We start from the raw sequence: 18,554 nt of genomic DNA on the forward strand, positions 1-18,554 counted from the left end.
AAAATGACCATTCTATCCTTATAAAATAAGTGATTAATTTCTCTTCGTTTTAAAAGAAATTAAGAAGATTTAGGTTCGACTCGGCTAATATATTTAATCTGCTAACGAGTTTAGGAGTGAGATAATTGTGTAATATATAGCATTTATACTTGTCTTTCGAGGTTGATCAATCACCGTTCATCTAATCAAAACTAAATAAGCAAAACAAAAGAATCATTCGACCCAAAACAGTCACATAAGCCGCTCGATTTAGATAAGGTTATGATGACACATAGACCCGCACGTACGATCACATATTCTCAAAGATGCCAGACACTCCTTACAATCAACCATATACTCATATGCCAACTTTTACGGTAACAATGCCCAGTGCTGAGTAGGAAACAAATGGAGAGGATCCTTTTCCGTGCGGAGTAGTCGTGGTGGCGAAGAAACCATTTGTTCTATCTCTTGCTTGCTGCGAAGTCTTTCTCTTACACACCCGCGCACAGACAGATAGTTTTTGATTGGAGTGAAAATGTCTGCCAAGCTATCAACTTTTTTTGCGAGCAACGGAATTAGCGGACTCACCTGCAAGCATATGAGCGTGCGATTTTTCGTGCCTCAGCGGTTGCTTCCTGCTTCCTGTAAAATGCGTAAGCGTAATCTCAGGTTCTCTCTCTCGCCCCTTATTGGTCATCTTCAGTTTTCTTGTTTTTTACTGTACTTTCTCTTTGGTTTTAGTAATTGAAAGCGTGTTTGATTTTGGTTCTGTTGCTTGATGATTCTTAATCATAGTTTTAGTCTTATAAATTGAGTTTTTGTTTTATGGGTATGGTTCTTTGGGAATTGGATTTGGGTGCTTTTTCGTGGGTTTTGAATGAATAGTTGGATAATGGTTGATTTATTTGTTCTTTGTTTCGTTGGCCATAGAATTATGGCGATGGTGTGTGAAAGCGCAAAGTACAATACATTTCGGAATTCCCCTTTTTGAAGCTGATATGCCACTGCTAGAGCTATTGCCTCTCAAGAATCTTGATGAATATCTTTATATATATATAATTTTAGATCCAAAAAAGCCAATTTAGAAAATTATCTATGCGTTCCTTCTTTAAATATTGTACCTTTGGGTTTGTGGAACCTAAGTTCTTGACTGCTTTTAAATGAGTGTAGTTAGGTCAAGAGATTGAGGTAAATGAGTGTCAAGGCTAGATAGAAATAGCACTGGACATGTTTTAATAAGCTACAAGAGATTGCTCAAAATGAGAATAAGGACAGAGAATGCTCACGGAGATGGATAAGTGCTGAAAGGGGGGAAAAGGGAAAATATCATTATTTTGAAAATATGACTCTAGAAAGAATAGGGAGTGGCCGAGTGGGTATAAGATCGATTGTCTATCATTATTTTGAAACTATGACTCTAGAAAAAGTATAATAGTTGAACCAAAAGTTAAGGATATTGCTTAGTCAAGTGGACATAAGTTACTTATGGGGCAACTTCAAAATCTTCAATTTTCAGAACTTGCTTACATATGGTCTTATTTCTTTGGCATTGAATCAATTTGGATTCCTTTGAATTAAAGCTATTTTTCCTGCTTAATAAACAATATGCATCACAATATCCAAACTAATTACTGCTTATTTTGTTCCACAAAGATTTAAATTTTCTGTATGCTATTGTGTACATTGAAGGCCTTCTAGATCTCAAGGTATATGAGCTTGTATTGCCCTTAGGTTATAAACTCTTAACCCCCTTCTTCCTTTTATTTATTTATTATTTTATTTTATTTTATTTTATTTTTATTTTTATTTTTGAAAAAGAAAATTTTGGATAAGTAATAAGTAAGTATTGAAAAAAAAAAGAGGATAAGGGGGCATAACCCAAGTACACAAGTAGGATACAAATGGGATCACCAAAACATTTAAAGTAAAAAAAATAAAAAATAAAAATAAACAATTTGATGCCCAAGTTAAGGACAAAAAGAGAAAGTAAGAAAGAGGTCTTATAAGAGTGACGGATGGACTGACACTCAGCTGAATAGAACTTTAAGAAAGGCTGACTATATCCCATGGAATATTTCAAAAGCCCTCTTATTGCTTTCAATCCAAATACACCACATAAGTTGTGATGGAGTAGCTCTCCGTTCTACTAGACTCCTCACACTCCTCAACGTTTGTCCTCTTATTACCCTTAGGTTGACTTGTTTTTAACCAAGATGGGATAAAATCTGATTGATAAACGTTTATTCAAGGATTGCTAGAATATTAATACAACTCTAAGTTGCCTTTTAGCATATGATCTTACATACAAATATTCATGCACAATTAGGAAAACATTATAGCACCGAATGAACTTGGTGCTTCCCAGCATCCATTGTTGATGAATTTTGTGGCAATGGTCATAATATGAGCTGGGTGCCATGTCTTCTGATTTGAATGCTGCTCTTCTTGTTTGAGTTGAAAACAAAATCAGGAAATGTTGTCTGATGAGGCACGTACTATGTGCCTATTTTCTAGATTGACATTCCTAGAAAACTTGTCATTAATTTGAATCAATTTTCTTGTATTATGAACATGAGGGTGACGCTTCTTTTACAGCATTCATAAATTCTCACCAAAGTTTCCAGCTCTGGTCATGATATTTTGATTTTTGGTTAAAAGAAAGAACTTTTTCCTTAATTTAATATTATTAGTAAATTTGACAATGAAAACAGCCTTCTCATTTTACGTTTTTATTTTTTCTTTTCCTGTATAATGTATCTTGAGTCCATCATATCTTTGGATAGCGAATTCTGTACCTTAAACTTTGATATTAAGTTTACACTAACCTGATTATATCTTACGTACATGCAGTTCCCAGCATAAAACACAACAATTGAAGAAAGCCTCTCATGAACAGCCTCCAAGAACAGCAGATTTCCCACTAAATGGTGATGAGGAGTCTGAATCTGAAGCTGATTCAATAATTAATGTCCCAATTTTAAGTCAGGAAATCATTTCCGATGATGATGTTGACATGGACATAGCTGTGGAGCATATTGATGAAAAGGAGTTGAGTGACCTGACTGTTCCTGATGAACAAAAATCTGTATGGTCCTTCACCAAGACTTTTAAAACGAAATTAATAATCTGGGTTTGGACTATACTGCTCAGTTATGTGTGTGCATATATATTCTCTCTCTCTCTCTCTCTCTTTTCTTTACCAGGTGGTGGGATTCTTGCTGGTGAATTAAGAAAACTAATTGGAGATAAATAAAGAGTAAATAGTGTTAATTCATTGACAACCCAGCATTTGGACTATGAGCAACCTTGATAAATTTTCATTGCTGAGGTAGTCAACACTTTCAAATAGGGTTTTCTGGTGTGTGGTGGGGGGGGGGGGGGGGGGGGGGGGGTAACTCAAATATTTGGACTTCAATAGAAATATACCTAGATTAATATGCTCTACTTTCCAAGATAGATATTTTTTGACATTATCCTACATTTGACTTTTTTCTCCAATCTAAATTGGTAAGAAAATGAACCTGCAAAATGTTCTTTTATGTCTAATGTTTATGTATGAAGACAAATATTCTCTATAAACTATGAAGACAAATTTTCCCTATAGATAATCTCATAATGCTCAGGCACAAATCATGTGCCTCTCCACTTGTGGTTTGTAACAGGAAAATTTTTGTTTATTACTTCCTGATTTGGTCATTGCCTTGTTCAGTTTGTGATGCTTTCTCAGCTTTGATATGTTAAACTACCACTTATCCCAAATGCTTAAGTTAATAGGAATGAGTGAATTTAATCAATATCGCGTGTAGGACTAGACAACATGTGAAATATTTTAATTGAAATGGGGGTGAACTGTAAAGTTAGGATTCGAATTCAACATTTGCTTTGATACTATGTTAAACCACTACTTATCATGGAAAGTTGATAGGAACGGGTAAATTTAATTATTTAATTAATACTCCAATATTGTGCATCTGCACTATTAAGTATTCTTATCTTTGTATCTGTTCGATGAGGATGCTGTATCCAATTCTCTTGTATAGTTTAATTTAGGTAACTCTTTTATATCTCTATGGTTTCAGGATGGCTTTATCTGTCTCTCAACAGATTTTTCTGGTTAAGTCCATGGAAGCATTAGTAGTCTTTAATTTCAATCGCAGTGCACAACTTTGCACTTCTAGAACTGTACATTTCTATTTCATTGTTACAATTCGTTGAATGAGTTATAACATCATGTTGGGTTGACAGGATGGTATAGGAAAGGGTAAGAACCAGAACCTTCTTTCACTATTAATAAATTAACCCAACATTATGGAAAAAGTAAGGGGAAAATACAGTTACCCCTACAAACTGACACCCCTTTCTCACTTATACCTCCAAACTACCAAGTGTCGCATTTAAACCCTTTCAACTCACATTTTTATGCAAAGAGCCCTCTTCGTTATTATAGGATGTTAAATACGATGGGAAAAGGAGCACATGACATGCATGTGCTTGTTTTGACCTGAAATGATGAAAGCACCCCTTCACCAGGGTGGTTTGGCCACCCCTGAATCACCACTTAAGGGTGGCCGATCCACCTCTAAGTGGTTTCAGGGGTGGCGAAGGTGGTTCAGCAACCCCCAATCGTATTTGGGGGTGCTTTGGCCACCCCCGAATCACCACTTAGGTGGGGCAGAACGTCCTCACTTTCTGAGGGGGCTCTTTGCATAGAAATGATAGTTGGAGGTGGTTAAATGCGACACTTGGTAGTTCGGAGGGGTAAGTGAGAAAGATGTGTCAGGTCGTGGAGAGTTGGTGTATTATCCCAAAAGTAACTATGCTTTCCCACTTATCTGATCATTGGTGATATCCGTAGAAAGAACTGGAGTGATCAACATATTCTTTTTGAAATTAATGAATTGAGACAAATGAAGTGGAAACACAAGAGCTGTACTGGCGGTTCTTGTTTGTGCATTCTTGTCTATATTCAAATGTGTATACTGAGATAACTTACCCAATTCAAAGAGTATATGCACTGAAAGTTATGGTCTATAAATTGCTAGATGGAAAATATGGGTATTGTAAATGCCTTAAATTGTTGGGATAACTGATAAGGTTTGCTGCTCTCTCTCAAGTGGATAACAATGTTATTTTTTCTATAATTTCTATTAGATCACGAGTTTGTACTTTTTAATGAAGTCTGTATTCTTTTCCTCTTATTGGCTATTCAATTTGAGGAATCATTGGAAAATTAGACGAAATTTATTATTATTATTATCCTTTGGTTGTCTCACAGGCTATAAACGTGGATGGTGCAGAGCAACTTTCAGGTGTTCAACCTGAGGATTTGGTTGGCATGATAAGATATGCAGAGAAAAGTAGGATGTCTGCTACACACTTTTAAGTCCTTTCACTATGTGTCTCTAGTTTAGTGCCTTTGTATCAATTTACGTTGAATACATGTCTGCTGTTGTTCTTGCTATAGATATCCTTCTTCTCAATCAAGTTCGGATTCGTGCGCTTGAAGATGTTGAAAAGACTGTCGTTGAGAAGGAGGCACTTCAGGGAGAGATTAATGATTTGGAGATGAGACTAGCAGAAACTGATGCTCGGATCAAAATTGCTGCCCAAGAGAAGATACGTGTGGAACTCCTGGAAGATCAGTTAGATAAGCTGCGGAATGAGCTGGCTCACAGGGGTCTTACTGAAAGAAATGAGCTTGATTTGTACAATAATCATGAAAAACTTTTGAATCATGAAGCCTCTGTACTACATGATAATAGTGTTAAATCTCTTAGCGAGGAGCTTAGTTCATTGAGGGAAGAAAATATCTCCCTGAAGAACGATATAGAAGGACTCAAGGCTGAGCTTGGTGATGTCAAAAGCACAGATGAGCGTGTGTTTATGCTCGAAAGAGAGCGCTTATTGTTGGAATCTTCCCTGAAAGACTTGGAGGTTAAACTGTCCGTTTCTCAGGAAGATGTTTCTAAACTCTCTACTCTGAAAGTTGAATACAAGGACTTGTGGGAGAAGGTAGAAAATTTACAAGTCTTGCTAGATAAGGCAACCACACAGGCAGATCAGGCTATTATAGTATTGCAGCAAAACCAGGAGCTCCGAAAGAAGGTTGACAAACTGGAAGAATCCCTTGAAGAAGCTAATGTCTATAAGCTTTCGTCAGAAAAATTGCAACAATATTATGAATTAATGCAACAAAAGATCAAACTGTTGGAGGACCGTCTTCAAAGTTCAGATGAAGAAATTAATTCCTATGTTCAATTATATCAAGAATCAGTGAAGGAATTTCAAGAGACACTCAATAATCTGAAAGAAGAAAGCAAGAAAAGAGCACTAGATGAACCTGTGGATGACATGCCTCGGGAATTTTGGAGCCGTTTATTGCTCATAATTGATGGGTGGTTGCTTGAGAAAAAAATATTAGCAGATGATGCAAAGTTTTTGAGAGAAATGGTGTGGAAGAGAGATGGAAGAATTCGTGATGCGTTCATGGCTTGCAAGGAAAAGAATGAACGTGAGGCTATAACTACATTCCTCAGGCTGTCGTCATCGCCAACATGGTATTAATAATTTAACACTGTTTGCAGCAAATATTTATGCTGTTGTTTAATTTGTTCCCTTTGTTGATCAGTCCAGGATTATATGTTATTCATATTGCAGCAGAGATGGCACCAGTTGCTAAGGTGAACTCAACTTAGCGTAATGCATTTTTCTTTTTGTCACTTTTACTCGATTTTTATGAAAATATTAGTGAAGTTCATTTTATGTTGATTTAGAATTACATTACCTACTGCTTTTTAGAAAGGCAATATTACTTGAAGGAATTTGCGAGCATTAAAATATATCCATATTATTGGAAAAAATCTCTCTAATGTTGTATCATCTATTTGAAGGACATTTCAAGGAACTTGCTCGAGTTGGAAATGCCATCATATGTCAAATTATTTTAGTGTGTAACAGCACCTGCAGCTTCACTTAAGCCTCTTTGATAAGATGCTTAATTGCACTTATGATGTCACCTGTAGTATGGCTTTCAGGTTCAGAAGTGCAGTCTTCTTTTCTGGCTGAATTCTGTAATCGAGTGATTGTTTAGACAAATGGTTAGTTTGCACTCTTTGGTTGAACCTTGTCTATTTATGCTTTTCTATGAAAAGCAGTATTAAGTGGCCCCTTCTAGAAAACAATTTGGTCACTAAACCAGAGCCTCAAAGTTTATTATTACTATTATTATTAAATTATTAAAATCATTGTTATTATTATTATTATTATTATTATTATTATTTGCCTTTTCCTGGATGGTTTAAAGCTGTGCTTTAGATCCTGGACTGCGCTCAGTTTTGGTTATAGAATTTTCTTTCACAATTTTTTTTTTTTTTTTTTTTTTTTTTAAAAAAAAACTATACAAATTACCATCCAATTACCAATTTCTTGTATCAACATAAAGTAAAGATGTGAAATGCCATATTCAATTGCTGGCTGCCTGGCTAGAATTGGCTCCCTGGTAGTGTGGCTGATACAACTTCTCTACTTAGTAAGAAGTTTTGTGCAGTGTGAGATAGGAGAGACTGTCCCGCAAGGACCTGCAATGAACGGGCCTCTGATTTTTATTTTACTTTTTAATAATGAATGAAGCCTTGCAAACCAATGAAAACAGTGTCCTCTAGTTCTCTTTGGTCTTCTTGCCTGTTGTTGACATCCTTGGGTAAAAGAAGAAGTTGCAGTACACTTGCCATTCTAAGTCCTGCTTGGAACATGTATTGGTGCAATTATTCCAAGATGCCACTTTCGCCAGTGTTTTTCACTTTCTGGACATAATTTTTCTCATTAATCAAATACACTACTTCCTTAAACATCTACACTGAAATAGTGCAATGCTGCCTAGAACAACAGTATCATGCGGATTCAATTTGCTCAGTTACGTCATAACTTCCATTTTATGCACACATCTAAATGCCCAGAAAATCTCATAGACGTATCTGGAGGAGTAAATAGAAATTTTATTGGGTTCATCACAATATCATACTTAGTGATTGCTTTTGGGGGGGTTTTTGGCTTCATTTGGTCTTCTAGATTGTCTTTTACCATCTATTGTTTGTATTCATATCTTTGTGCCCCAGAAATGCTCTCTGTTGGATCTTATCTGCCGTGCTCATCTAAAAACTATTATATATAATTTTTATATTGCTTTTTTCTTTTCTTCATTTTTATTGCTAGTCTACTGTTTAGTCAAGATTCTTTGTTGTTTTTTTCATAGGTTGGTGGTTTGGGGGATGTTGTGACTGGTCTTGGTAAAGCTTTGCAGAACAGGGGACACCTTGTGGAAATTGTTCTTCCAAAATATGATTGCATGCAATACGACCGAATTCGTGATTTGAGGGTGAGTTTTTATTTGGGCAAATTTTTTGAAAGTACCTGACTTTGATGAACATGGTAATGACCTGATTATCTGTGCAGGCCCTAGATGTGGTGGTAGAGTCATACTTTGGTGGCCGACTATTCAAAAACAAAATATGGGTCGGCACTGTTGAAGGTTAAGGATTTCATAGTTTTTGTTTGCATTGTATATTTTAGCATGGCATACTTACTATAGTTTTAACCATGCAGGTCTTCCTGTTTATTTTATTGAGCCTCATCATCCTGACAAATACTTCTGGAGAGGGAAATTTTATGGCGAGCACGATGATTTCAAACGTTTTTCATTTTTCAGCCGAGTGGCACTTGAGTTTCTTCTTCAAGCTGGCAAGAAACCAGACATAATTCATTGCCATGATTGGCAGACAGCTTTTGTTGTATGGACTCGTTCAATCTTCATTGTTAACTCATGCTTTCTTTGAGCTTCTGATGTTCACATTCAGATATTTATTTATTTTAATTGAATTATTGATTTTGGTTTTGCTTTCTTAGGCACCACTTTATTGGGATTTATATGCCCCTAAAGGATTGAATTCAGCTAGAATATGTTTTACATGCCACAACTTTGAATACCAAGGGACTGCTCCTGCTTCAGAATTGGCATATTGTGGTCTTGATGTCCATCAGCTTAATAGACCAGATAGAATGCAGGACCACTCTGCACATGATAGGGTCAATCCTGTTAAGGTATTTATTTTACTGATCTCATTTATCAAGACATGCAACTATTTCATTACCTCTTACAGATTCTATTTTTCAGGGTGGAGTTGTATTTTCTAATATTGTTACAACAGTATCACCTACTTATGCACAAGAGGTGCGGACTGCTGAGGTATGACTTTTTCCTTTACATTGGTTTTGCTGCATTTACTTTAAATGTTCACTCTCTTTAAGAATACTTAAAAATTGCTTCTATAGTCATAATTACAATTAGGCTCCCAGCTGAGAAGCTTAGGAGGAAAAAGAACGTATCTATTTTTCATTAACATCAGCTAATGAAATAAGCTATGTATTATATAACATGATGGAGTGGCATTTGTGTTTGCGGCTTCGAATTTATTCAAGATAACTAGGATGGAGAGTCTTACACAAAACAGCCTAGATGTTGTTTAAGCTAGTGTCAAAATCACTCTCATTGCTTTTCATGGTTAAATATCCTTGATTGTTCATGAAGGCCTTATGTGTTATCTTATGTTTTACAGGAAGGAAGAGGTCTCCATTCAACACTTAATTTGCACTCTAAAAAGTTCATAGGAATTCTAAATGGAATCGATACTGATACATGGAATCCTGCCACTGATACATATCTCAAAATCCAGTACACTGCCAATGATCTTCAAGGGAAAGCAGAAAATAAGGAAGCTATGAGAAGGCATCTAGGGCTTTCTTCTGCAGCTGTCAGGAAACCACTGGTAATTTTATTTTATCAAATGGTTAGTTTTATGATGAGAAGACATCGTCATGTCACATTAAGTCTTCACATTTGGCTAGATTTCAGATTTGTTAAATTTTAATATTCAGCACTAATATGGGAACAATAATATGTTACCCTTTGAAAAAGTTATATTTTGACCCACCAAAACTGTGGTTTTATGATACACCTCGCCACCTATAGAAGTATTATATCCTGGATAAACCTTCTAGCTTTCCTTTAATCTTTATATTCATGCATACTCAAGCATTGCTAGCACGGAGGCTTAAGACATGTGCCTGTATCCATATATGCCCTGCTTTTAGTTGATTTTGGTATCAGGACAGAAAGTTCCATTTGAAATTAATAGCTAAAAGCTTTGGAAATGCTGTTGGGATATCTTAGACTGGGAAACTTCTCCTATTTTATTTTCTTTCTTTTTAGTTACTTTATAAACAGCTCCTTATCAATATACTTACGAATAAAATTGATTCCACTCCCAAAATCTTTGCTGTTAAGTTACTGTATTTAAGGATCCTATATGTGGTTTTATAGAATCCCTGTTAATGCTTACCAAAAAATAAGTAAAAGAATGAATAAGCAACAATTACCCATGGTGATGATTTGACAGAGAGAAGTCTGTTCTATATAACTAATAAGGCATTTAAATTCTCCTTTTATTGTGGGGAGTGGTTGAGATATCATACTAATTACCTAAAAAGGTCTCTTCTGACCATGCTGTGTGTATGTTATACTCTTATTTGGCGATATACTGTCATGTAGCATCATCTTTACGTTTTGAGGAAATGAAATTTCCACTGGGCTTGTAAGGAAGGTCTTGGATTCAATACATGGAGAAGGGTTTGGGAGGGAGAAGGCTACCTCCCACTGTGTAGTCTAATATTGCCACTGGATAATTAGAAGAATAAAAAAAAAAAAACAGACATTGGCTATGATTTCTTTATTTATTGTTGATTATAGTTGGTCAAGCTTCTCAAATTCTTACTTGATTCTGTTGAATCTGTTATTTAATAGGTAGGCTGCATAACAAGATTGGTGCCACAGAAAGGTGTACATCTTATTAGACATGCAATATATCGAACGTTGGAGTTGGGAGGACAATTTGTACTTCTTGGCTCAAGCCCAGTCACACATATTCAGGTGTGTTTTACTTTTCTTCTATTATTAAATTTTTTTTACATATTATTTGCAATTTGCCTTTACCCCACTCCTTCCTCCCAAAAGAAAATTGAGGGAGAGGAAGGACTTATTTTTCTAGCTTTGAGAGCTTAATCCTGGTTATATTTTATTTGTTCTTCTAACACTGTTTATCCAAGTTTAAAATTAACTATGGGGAAAATCAGGATGAAGACCATCAAGTATTTAAGAAAAATTCAGAATTATACTACAAGTCGGGAGCTTCCTTCCACTCAAAAATTGGATGAGAACTTGCGCTTGTTTGGATTATTATTTTTTGGTTTTTATGCATTCAAAAACTTGTTTTCGAAATTTTGGGGACGAAAACAAAACACCTGGGAATTGGTTTTCGAAGATTTGTTTTTTTTTTTTTTTCCTTGAAAAAAACGTTTGGTAATTGGTTTTGAAAACGAAAAATAGTAAGTTGTGTGTTGGATGCATGAGTAAAAACAAGTTGACATAAAATAAATTTTTTTTTTTTAAAAAGGACAAAAAAAGAAAGGGAATGTAGGGAGAGACCCACTACTCTACCACAAGACGGAAAGGGGGAGGCTTGGTGTTCCCCCACCGGTGATCCACCCTTGCAGATGGATCTCCGGGTGAATAGGGGTTAGAGACCCATCCCCTTCGCAAGGTGTTGAAAATTGGACTTCGTTTGTGATTGAATCTCAAAGGTTGAGACTATGGACCAAATCGATGAGATTGGAGCTTGGATGGATCTAGTTGTGGAGGTAGGGGATAGAGACTGAGGCCGAAGGGGTTGACATGGGGACCCACGCTAGATGACCATTGACCATGTCACGCATGGAGTTGGCGTATATGCATGGTGGGTGGCAAGGGTAGGAATGCATGAGCTAGATGATGACCATTGGCTTGGAGGAGGTTCATGGAATGTCCACCGTTATGGTGAACGTCGCCGTTTTGGGCTCTAGGGAGGAGGTGACAAGTTGCTTGCTGATCAGCCACTTGCTATCCTCCTGAGTAGGGAATATCCCGGGAGGAGGGAAAACCCACCCCTTGTGCCCCTAGCTCTGCAAACCGACAAAAGGTGCCAGGGAGAGGAGGTGGGCTGGATGCCCTCACACCACACCCCCCCCAACCCCCCCCCCCCCCCCCCCCCCCCCCCCCAACGCCTTTTTTTTGCAGTTCCTTTGCGGCTTTTTTGGGTTTTTTTTTTTTTTTTTTGCTTTGTTTTGTTGGTCTGAAAACTGTTTTTCTTTTTTAAATTCTGAAGATCGTTATAATAAGTGCAGCTGTCTGTGCATGTAGGCACTAGACAGCATTGTAGATAACTCTATAGTATACACCAATAAATCCATAGTACTGGTCCATGTTCATGTAGCACATAAAGAAACTGTTATCAAGTATGCGTCGTAAAGATGCACCCCATGACAGGCAATTACCTTGCAGTTTTTCCTCATCATTTTGATGTATCTTAGTTGATTAGTATACAGAGTGAACTGATTTAGTTTTGTTTTGAAAATGGGTATCATGGTATAGTTCGCTCTTAGTCTCAATATCCATTTAAGTTATATGTATTTACTTTGTCAAAACTTAAAGCCAATGGTTCAGTTGCCATGTCTATATCATTGCCATGTGGTAATGAATTTATCTTGTCTATTGAAGTTTAATTGCTGCTTCTTCCACATGATGGTTATAAGTATTCTTTGTACCTACTGATTTGTTTATTAGAAGCTCAAGACTTCTTTCCCTTTGGTGCACTTTCTCTGTTTGATAAGTCAACTTAGTCATTTAATTTTATACTGACAAAGATGTTTTTCTTATTCTCTGTTTATTAATTTTTAATTTTGTAGAGGGAATTCGAGGGTATTGCAAACCATTTTCGGAATCATGATCACATTCGGTTGATATTGAAGTATGACGAATCCCTTTCCCATTCCATATATGCAGCATCCGACATGTTCATCATCCCATCTATCTTTGAACCCTGTGGCCTTACACAGGTAAAATCCGCACTCATTCCTAATCTAGACTTCTTGAACAGCAAACAGCCTGAGCATATTACTCTCTCATAAAATTGTACTGAATGGAGAAAAACTCAAGAGGTTGCACAGCCCTGTACTTCTCATTTTAAAACAGAAACTTGGAAAGATGGTTCTCAAAATGGATGGATGATGTTACTTTTACCTATTTCTTCTCTATTCTCATTCTGTGGCATAGAAATATCTAGCTAAACACGTTATTTCAATGTACTGGCTCCGAGTCCAAATCCTAATATGTTATTGAACTTTTTTGCTGTATTAATTCCTTGTAAATTTACTTACCCAAAAAATTCTTGTAAATTTTCTCAGATGATAGCCATGAGATATGGTTCTATACCCATTGTAAGAAAAACTGGTGGTCTGAATGACAGGTGGGCTACTCAGTGCTTCCTTGAATATAACGTCACCATATTGTGATTTGAGGGTTATTCCTTTCAGAAAACTCTTATTTGAACCGTCATATTCTTCTTCTGCAGTGTTTTTGATGTTGATGATGATACGATACCTCATGCGTTTCGAAACGGATTCACATTTTCAACTCCTGATGAACAGGTAAGTGAGTGGAATAATGGGCATGCACTTGAGTAGTATTGTGTATGTATATGTGTGTTTTATGTACTTTAATCTGGCATCCATATTTGAGGCTTTGAGCTGGCAATTTGCTTCTCCAGTCTGGTAGAGGCTTGGTTTTGCCTCCCTCCGCTTGTCTGGATTGTTGTCCACTTCAGTAAAAATGTTCCTTTTACAGGTACTAGTTCTAATGCATCCTTATTTTGACAGGGAGTTAACAATGCTTTGGAACGTGCATTTAACCTCTACATTAATAACCCCGAGAGTTGGCAGCAGCTTGTCCTGAAGGACATGAATATGGATTTCAGTTGGGAATCTTCATCAGCACACTACGAGGAACTTTACCTGAAGTCGGTGGCCAGAGCAAGGGCTGCAAGTCGGACCTAAGTTTGCCTGCCGATAATCTTTCACTTTGCCTCGGCTAACGGGTAATGCTAAAAATTATATTTTTATCCTACAACATGCCAATTCCAACTAATTCTTGAACCAATCCTTGTTAAAGAAAAATAAAATAAAAATCCAACAGCTGGTTAGGATTGGCACGTTAACATTGTGGGATAGTTGTAAAATAAAAATGTGATTTCTAGCATTAGTCTTAGCTAAAAGACGCTTCTCCATGCAAGCTTGCCTTGTGGAACAAACACTATATAGACGTGGAGCAGAGATATGTTTAAAGTGGGAAACCCCGGCTAGCAAGCAGGTGTACAGCATGAGATATTAAACAGAGTATTATGATTTTGATGAAGGCTAAAGTAAAGCTGCATTATTGGTGGATTTCACATTCCTTGCGGCTTCCCCAGCTTCTTCTTACACTCTTTTTACACCATTCATTTATCATAAAAGCAACCTTCATGTTATGGTTGATGTATATTATGTTCTCTAATTCTTTTAGATTGACTTTTGATGTGTACCTGCTTATCACAGGAGGTAAATGTATGAATGCTTTACACAAGATTATTTATTGTGGAAAATAATATGAAATTATGTTCTGGGTATGCATATTTGAGAAATTTATTGTCAATCTTATGTGTTTATAGTTTCCTCTTAAAGGTTCTTCCCCCTCTTTACCACACTTTTCCCATCTAGACCAAAACAGAAAAATCCCACATCTTTCTCCCTATATTTTAATGATGTAATACTGTCACTTGGTTCTTGAATTTTTTTTTTTTAAAAAAAAATTTAAATTAAAGGTTCATCTAAAAGCTGCTTGACAATGTCGCATTAATAAAATAAGATAAAAATTGTGGCCTTTCTTTTCTCTTATTTTTCTGAACCTTATTAAGCCTGGCTATTATTATCAAGATTGTCAAAGTAACAAGGTGCAGGAATTAGAACACAAAACTCATATAATGGTTTCCATTAATCTCCCAAACAATTTACATCACAAACATCAAATCTGAAAGGAAAATTCACATTGTTTCTGAGCTCACTTTCCAGGGACAAAGTTTGTGGCATAGGCCCAAGCATTGTTGTTCACTGGGTCAGCAAGGTGGTCAGCCAGGTTCTCCAATGGTCCCTTTCCAGTCACAATGGCCTGAACAAAGAACCCAAACATAGAGAACATAGCCAATCTTCCATTCTTGAGCTCCTTCACCTTAAGCTCAGCAAAAGCCTCCGGGTCATCAGCAAGTCCCAATGGGTCAAAGCTTCCACCTGGGTAAATTGGGTCGGTCACCTCACCGAGTGGCCCACCAGCAATACGGTAACCCTCAACAGCCCCCATCAAGATGACTTGTGTGGCCCAGATTGCCAGAATGCTTTGTGCGTGGACCAAGCTCGGGTTGCCCAAGTAGTCAAGCCCGCCTTCGCTGAAGATCTGAGCTCCGGCCTTGAACCACACGGCCTCGCCGAACTTGACGCCGTTCCGGGACAAGAGCTCCGGGAAGACGCACCCGAGGGCTCCGAGCATGGCCCATCTGGAGTGGATGACTTCAAGCTCACGGTTCTTGGCGAAGGTCTCTGGGTCAGCTGAAAGCCCAGCAGTGTCCCAGCCATAGTCACCGGGGAATTCTCCGGTGAGATAGGATGGAGGCTCACCGGAGAATGGGCCCAAGTACTTGACACGGTCTGGGCCGTACCATGGGCTGCCGGAAGCCTGCTTGAAGGATGTTTTCCTCATGGAGATACGTCCAACGCCGAGCTCCGGGGTGGAGGGGGAGAGTTTCACCGCCTTTCCGGCCAATGATGGGGAGGAGAGAGCCATGGTTGAGGCTGCCATTGTTGAATGAATGAGTGAGCTCGGTTGCTAGACTTCTTTCTGTGGTGGTGATGGTGGAATCGGGTACTTTATACTGGATTATGAGCTCGGTTCCTTATCCGATCATATCTATATCTTGAATCCAATTGGGCGTTCAAGATTTTGCATTTGTCTTCATTTGTCCGCGTGGCCCTCTCCAATCCACCAATTCCCCAGATTCCTTTCTAGATTCTAACCAATCTAGACATTCCACGTATGGATTTCAGATTGCAAAACTCAACCACCATTTGGATTTTTGACTAACTGAATATTTCCGATCAAAAGCAGTAGATTATTGACACGTACAGTTGAAAAGTATTAAACGCCTGCAAAATTATTGATAAGGACGAATTCATATCATATATGATATATACGCAATGAGATTTTTCACATCCACAGAGATTTTTGTGAAAGATGTGATGTTCACGTGGGTAGGAATGGACAACCAAGGAGAACCATGTAAATTTAAGGGAAATGTGAAGTGTTTTTTTAGTGTTTTTTTTTCATGTTCTCTTAATTGTGACGTGACTTTTAAAATTATCAATAGATTAAAAGTTAATAATGATAATTTCAAATTGAACGGTAATCTTAAAAATTACATCACAATTACCAGAAAAACACTAAAAAAATATATAGCATTTTCCTAAATTTAAATTACATAAAACAAAAATAATCAAGTTTTAATGGCAAGCTCGCTTCATGTCTCGATACTATATGAATTGAACTTGACACGAGACATTTAAGCATGACAATGTTTGACAAAACGTGCAAACTCGACAAAAATTCAACATAAAATTAGTAAGTTAAAATTAAAAAATTTAAATACGTGTCTCCACACAATCTTAATTCGACATGCAAACACGAATTAATACCAAATGTGTCCATCAAATAATTTTCAAATTAAAAAAGTAAAAGGAAATGTTTTTAGTGGCTGCTAGGAGTTTTGGTGTAAAATATCTGCAGAAGAAAACAATAATAGTCTAAGATGGCAGCACGTGCTATAACGAATAGGTCAAAACTCAAATGAATTCCTCTTCAGGCATAGATGTGGGCTGTTTAGTTCTACTATTATATTAATTCAATTTGTCTTATTTTTCTATTAATTGTTTTGTTTTCTGCTTATACTTTTAAATCTGAATAAGAAATAAAATTAAGGAAAACAATACATTTTTGGTCCATGTAGTTTAGGGTTGTCACAAATTTAAAAAGTGACAAAACGTTCAATGGAGTAAGCAAAAACAACAAATAGGTCCCTAATCTAAAAGATAAATAAGTGACAGAATTCGTTATATGTCACGTTAGAATTAATTATATTGTGACATGTGTCACTTATAAAAAATTAAAAAAAAAATCATTCACTCGATCAAGAAGAATCTTCTTGGAGTTAGTGCCATTGAAATTGGCGAAAAGGAGATTAACAGTCCGGCGCCAATCCATTTTTCACTGTACGACAAGCTCAATACAATTGGATCAACCCCAAGTCTTGAACTCAACTGAATAGCAAAACTAACCACTCCTTTAGAGAATCAACCATTAGTAACTAAGGATGGCTTGACTATTCCTTTTTTATTACAAGTGATTCATGTTATAACATGATTGATGTTGTCGTATCACATAAGTCTTGAACCCAAGTTTTGACGTATCACGACAAGCTCAAGACAATTGGGTCGAACCCAAGTCTTGAACCCAACTGAATGCGATCCTAGCAAAACTAACCACTCCTTTAGAGAATCAACCAAAAATACCATCCAAAGGGTGTTCAACGACTTTCATTAACCAAGGGTGCCTCGAATTTTTTATTTATTATAAGTGATTCGTGTTATAATATGATTGATGCTAATGTGTCGCATAATAGATTTTGTCCCCCCCCCCCCCCCCCCCTTTTTTTTTTAAGGGAAAATTCTTAAAGAGCGTTTTGTCACTTTTTAAACCATAGAAAGCTACTTGTCAAAATCTCGAACCATAAGGACCATATGTGCATTTTCCCCTAAAATTAAATTAGTGCATAATGTATGCAAATTTTCCATTGCTGCCCACTTCCAAAGGACTATATATAAGATTCTGTTCATGTACTCAGGGATGGATAAACGGCAATATTACACAAAAATTAAATTACTGTATAACTTGTAGATTTTTCCCAAATCAAATTCCTTGTTACACTAGAGTACCGATTGCTCTAAATAATTGGAAATTTAAATTTTTAGAAAAGAAAAAAATATTAATTTCCCTGGCAAATATGAGAGATGGAAGAATAAAACAAATTATTTCTTATTCTAAAGAGTTTAAATTGATTGCCCATTGTGAAGTTAATTATCTTACCATTATTCTATATTTAATTATCTTGTTTTTATTCTAAGACTCCTCTTAACTTTAAGTGATGTTCTAATACTATGATGAATCTTTGCCTGGAGGGTGACGTAAAAATAGTGGTGGACACGTTGAATTCAGGAGAGCTAAACTGGAGTAGGATCGGCGATTTGGTGAGGGATTTGAGAATGTTGTTAAGCACGTTCACACACTGAGCGGTTCGCTATGTAGGACATGAAAAACTAATTTTGCAGTGCATGGTCTTGCAAAGTTGGTGGCACGTTTGGGTTTTGATTAGACATAGTTGGAAGAAATTTCTGATTGTATCTCGGATATTATTAGGTTAGAATAATCTTTTCTATCTTATTGATTTATTGATATATACAACATTGATTATTTCAAAAAAATATATATATATGATTAATAACTATTTGACCAA

At 36.6% G+C, this 18,554-nt stretch overlaps 2 protein-coding genes across 4 annotated transcripts; one reads left to right on the top strand and one right to left on the bottom strand.

Annotated features, from left to right (window-relative positions):
• Nucleotides 1–340: 340 nt before the first annotated feature.
• On the top strand, nucleotides 341–14,586 carry SS4 (starch synthase 4). 3 transcript variants are annotated; one of them, XM_059579921.2, is made up of 17 exons: nucleotides 341–651; nucleotides 2,833–3,067; nucleotides 5,258–5,339; nucleotides 5,447–6,539; nucleotides 6,611–6,662; nucleotides 8,234–8,356; nucleotides 8,434–8,509; nucleotides 8,584–8,768; nucleotides 8,884–9,078; nucleotides 9,152–9,223; nucleotides 9,594–9,803; nucleotides 10,838–10,963; nucleotides 12,814–12,963; nucleotides 13,312–13,373; nucleotides 13,479–13,554; nucleotides 13,783–14,000; nucleotides 14,196–14,586. In XM_059579921.2, exons 1-16 carry the CDS (start codon nucleotides 518–520, stop codon nucleotides 13,957–13,959), a joined length of 3,048 nt encoding a protein of 1,015 aa, XP_059435904.2. In that variant the 5' UTR covers nucleotides 341–517; the 3' UTR covers nucleotides 13,960–14,000; nucleotides 14,196–14,586. The 3 variants fall into 3 exon arrangements, with proteins under 3 accessions (XP_059435904.2, XP_059435903.2, XP_059435905.2); XM_059579920.2 differs by having other exon boundaries at nucleotides 13,783–14,586; XM_059579922.2 differs by lacking the exon at nucleotides 341–651 and having other exon boundaries at nucleotides 3,003–3,067; nucleotides 5,280–5,339; nucleotides 13,783–14,586.
• A 328-nt stretch (nucleotides 14,587–14,914) lies between these two features.
• Nucleotides 14,915–15,839, bottom strand: LOC132171420 (chlorophyll a-b binding protein, chloroplastic). Its single transcript, XM_059582731.2, has one exon. It carries the CDS (start codon nucleotides 15,788–15,790, stop codon nucleotides 14,999–15,001), a length of 792 nt encoding a protein of 263 aa, XP_059438714.1. The 5' UTR covers nucleotides 15,791–15,839; the 3' UTR covers nucleotides 14,915–14,998.
• Between the last annotated feature and the right edge of the window lie 2,715 nt (nucleotides 15,840–18,554).

The sequence above is a fragment of the Corylus avellana genome, chromosome 1, assembly GCF_965113065.1.
Source record: "Corylus avellana chromosome 1, dhCorAvel1.hap1.2, whole genome shotgun sequence".
In the NCBI taxonomy this organism is placed as follows: domain Eukaryota; kingdom Viridiplantae; phylum Streptophyta; class Magnoliopsida; order Fagales; family Betulaceae; genus Corylus; species Corylus avellana.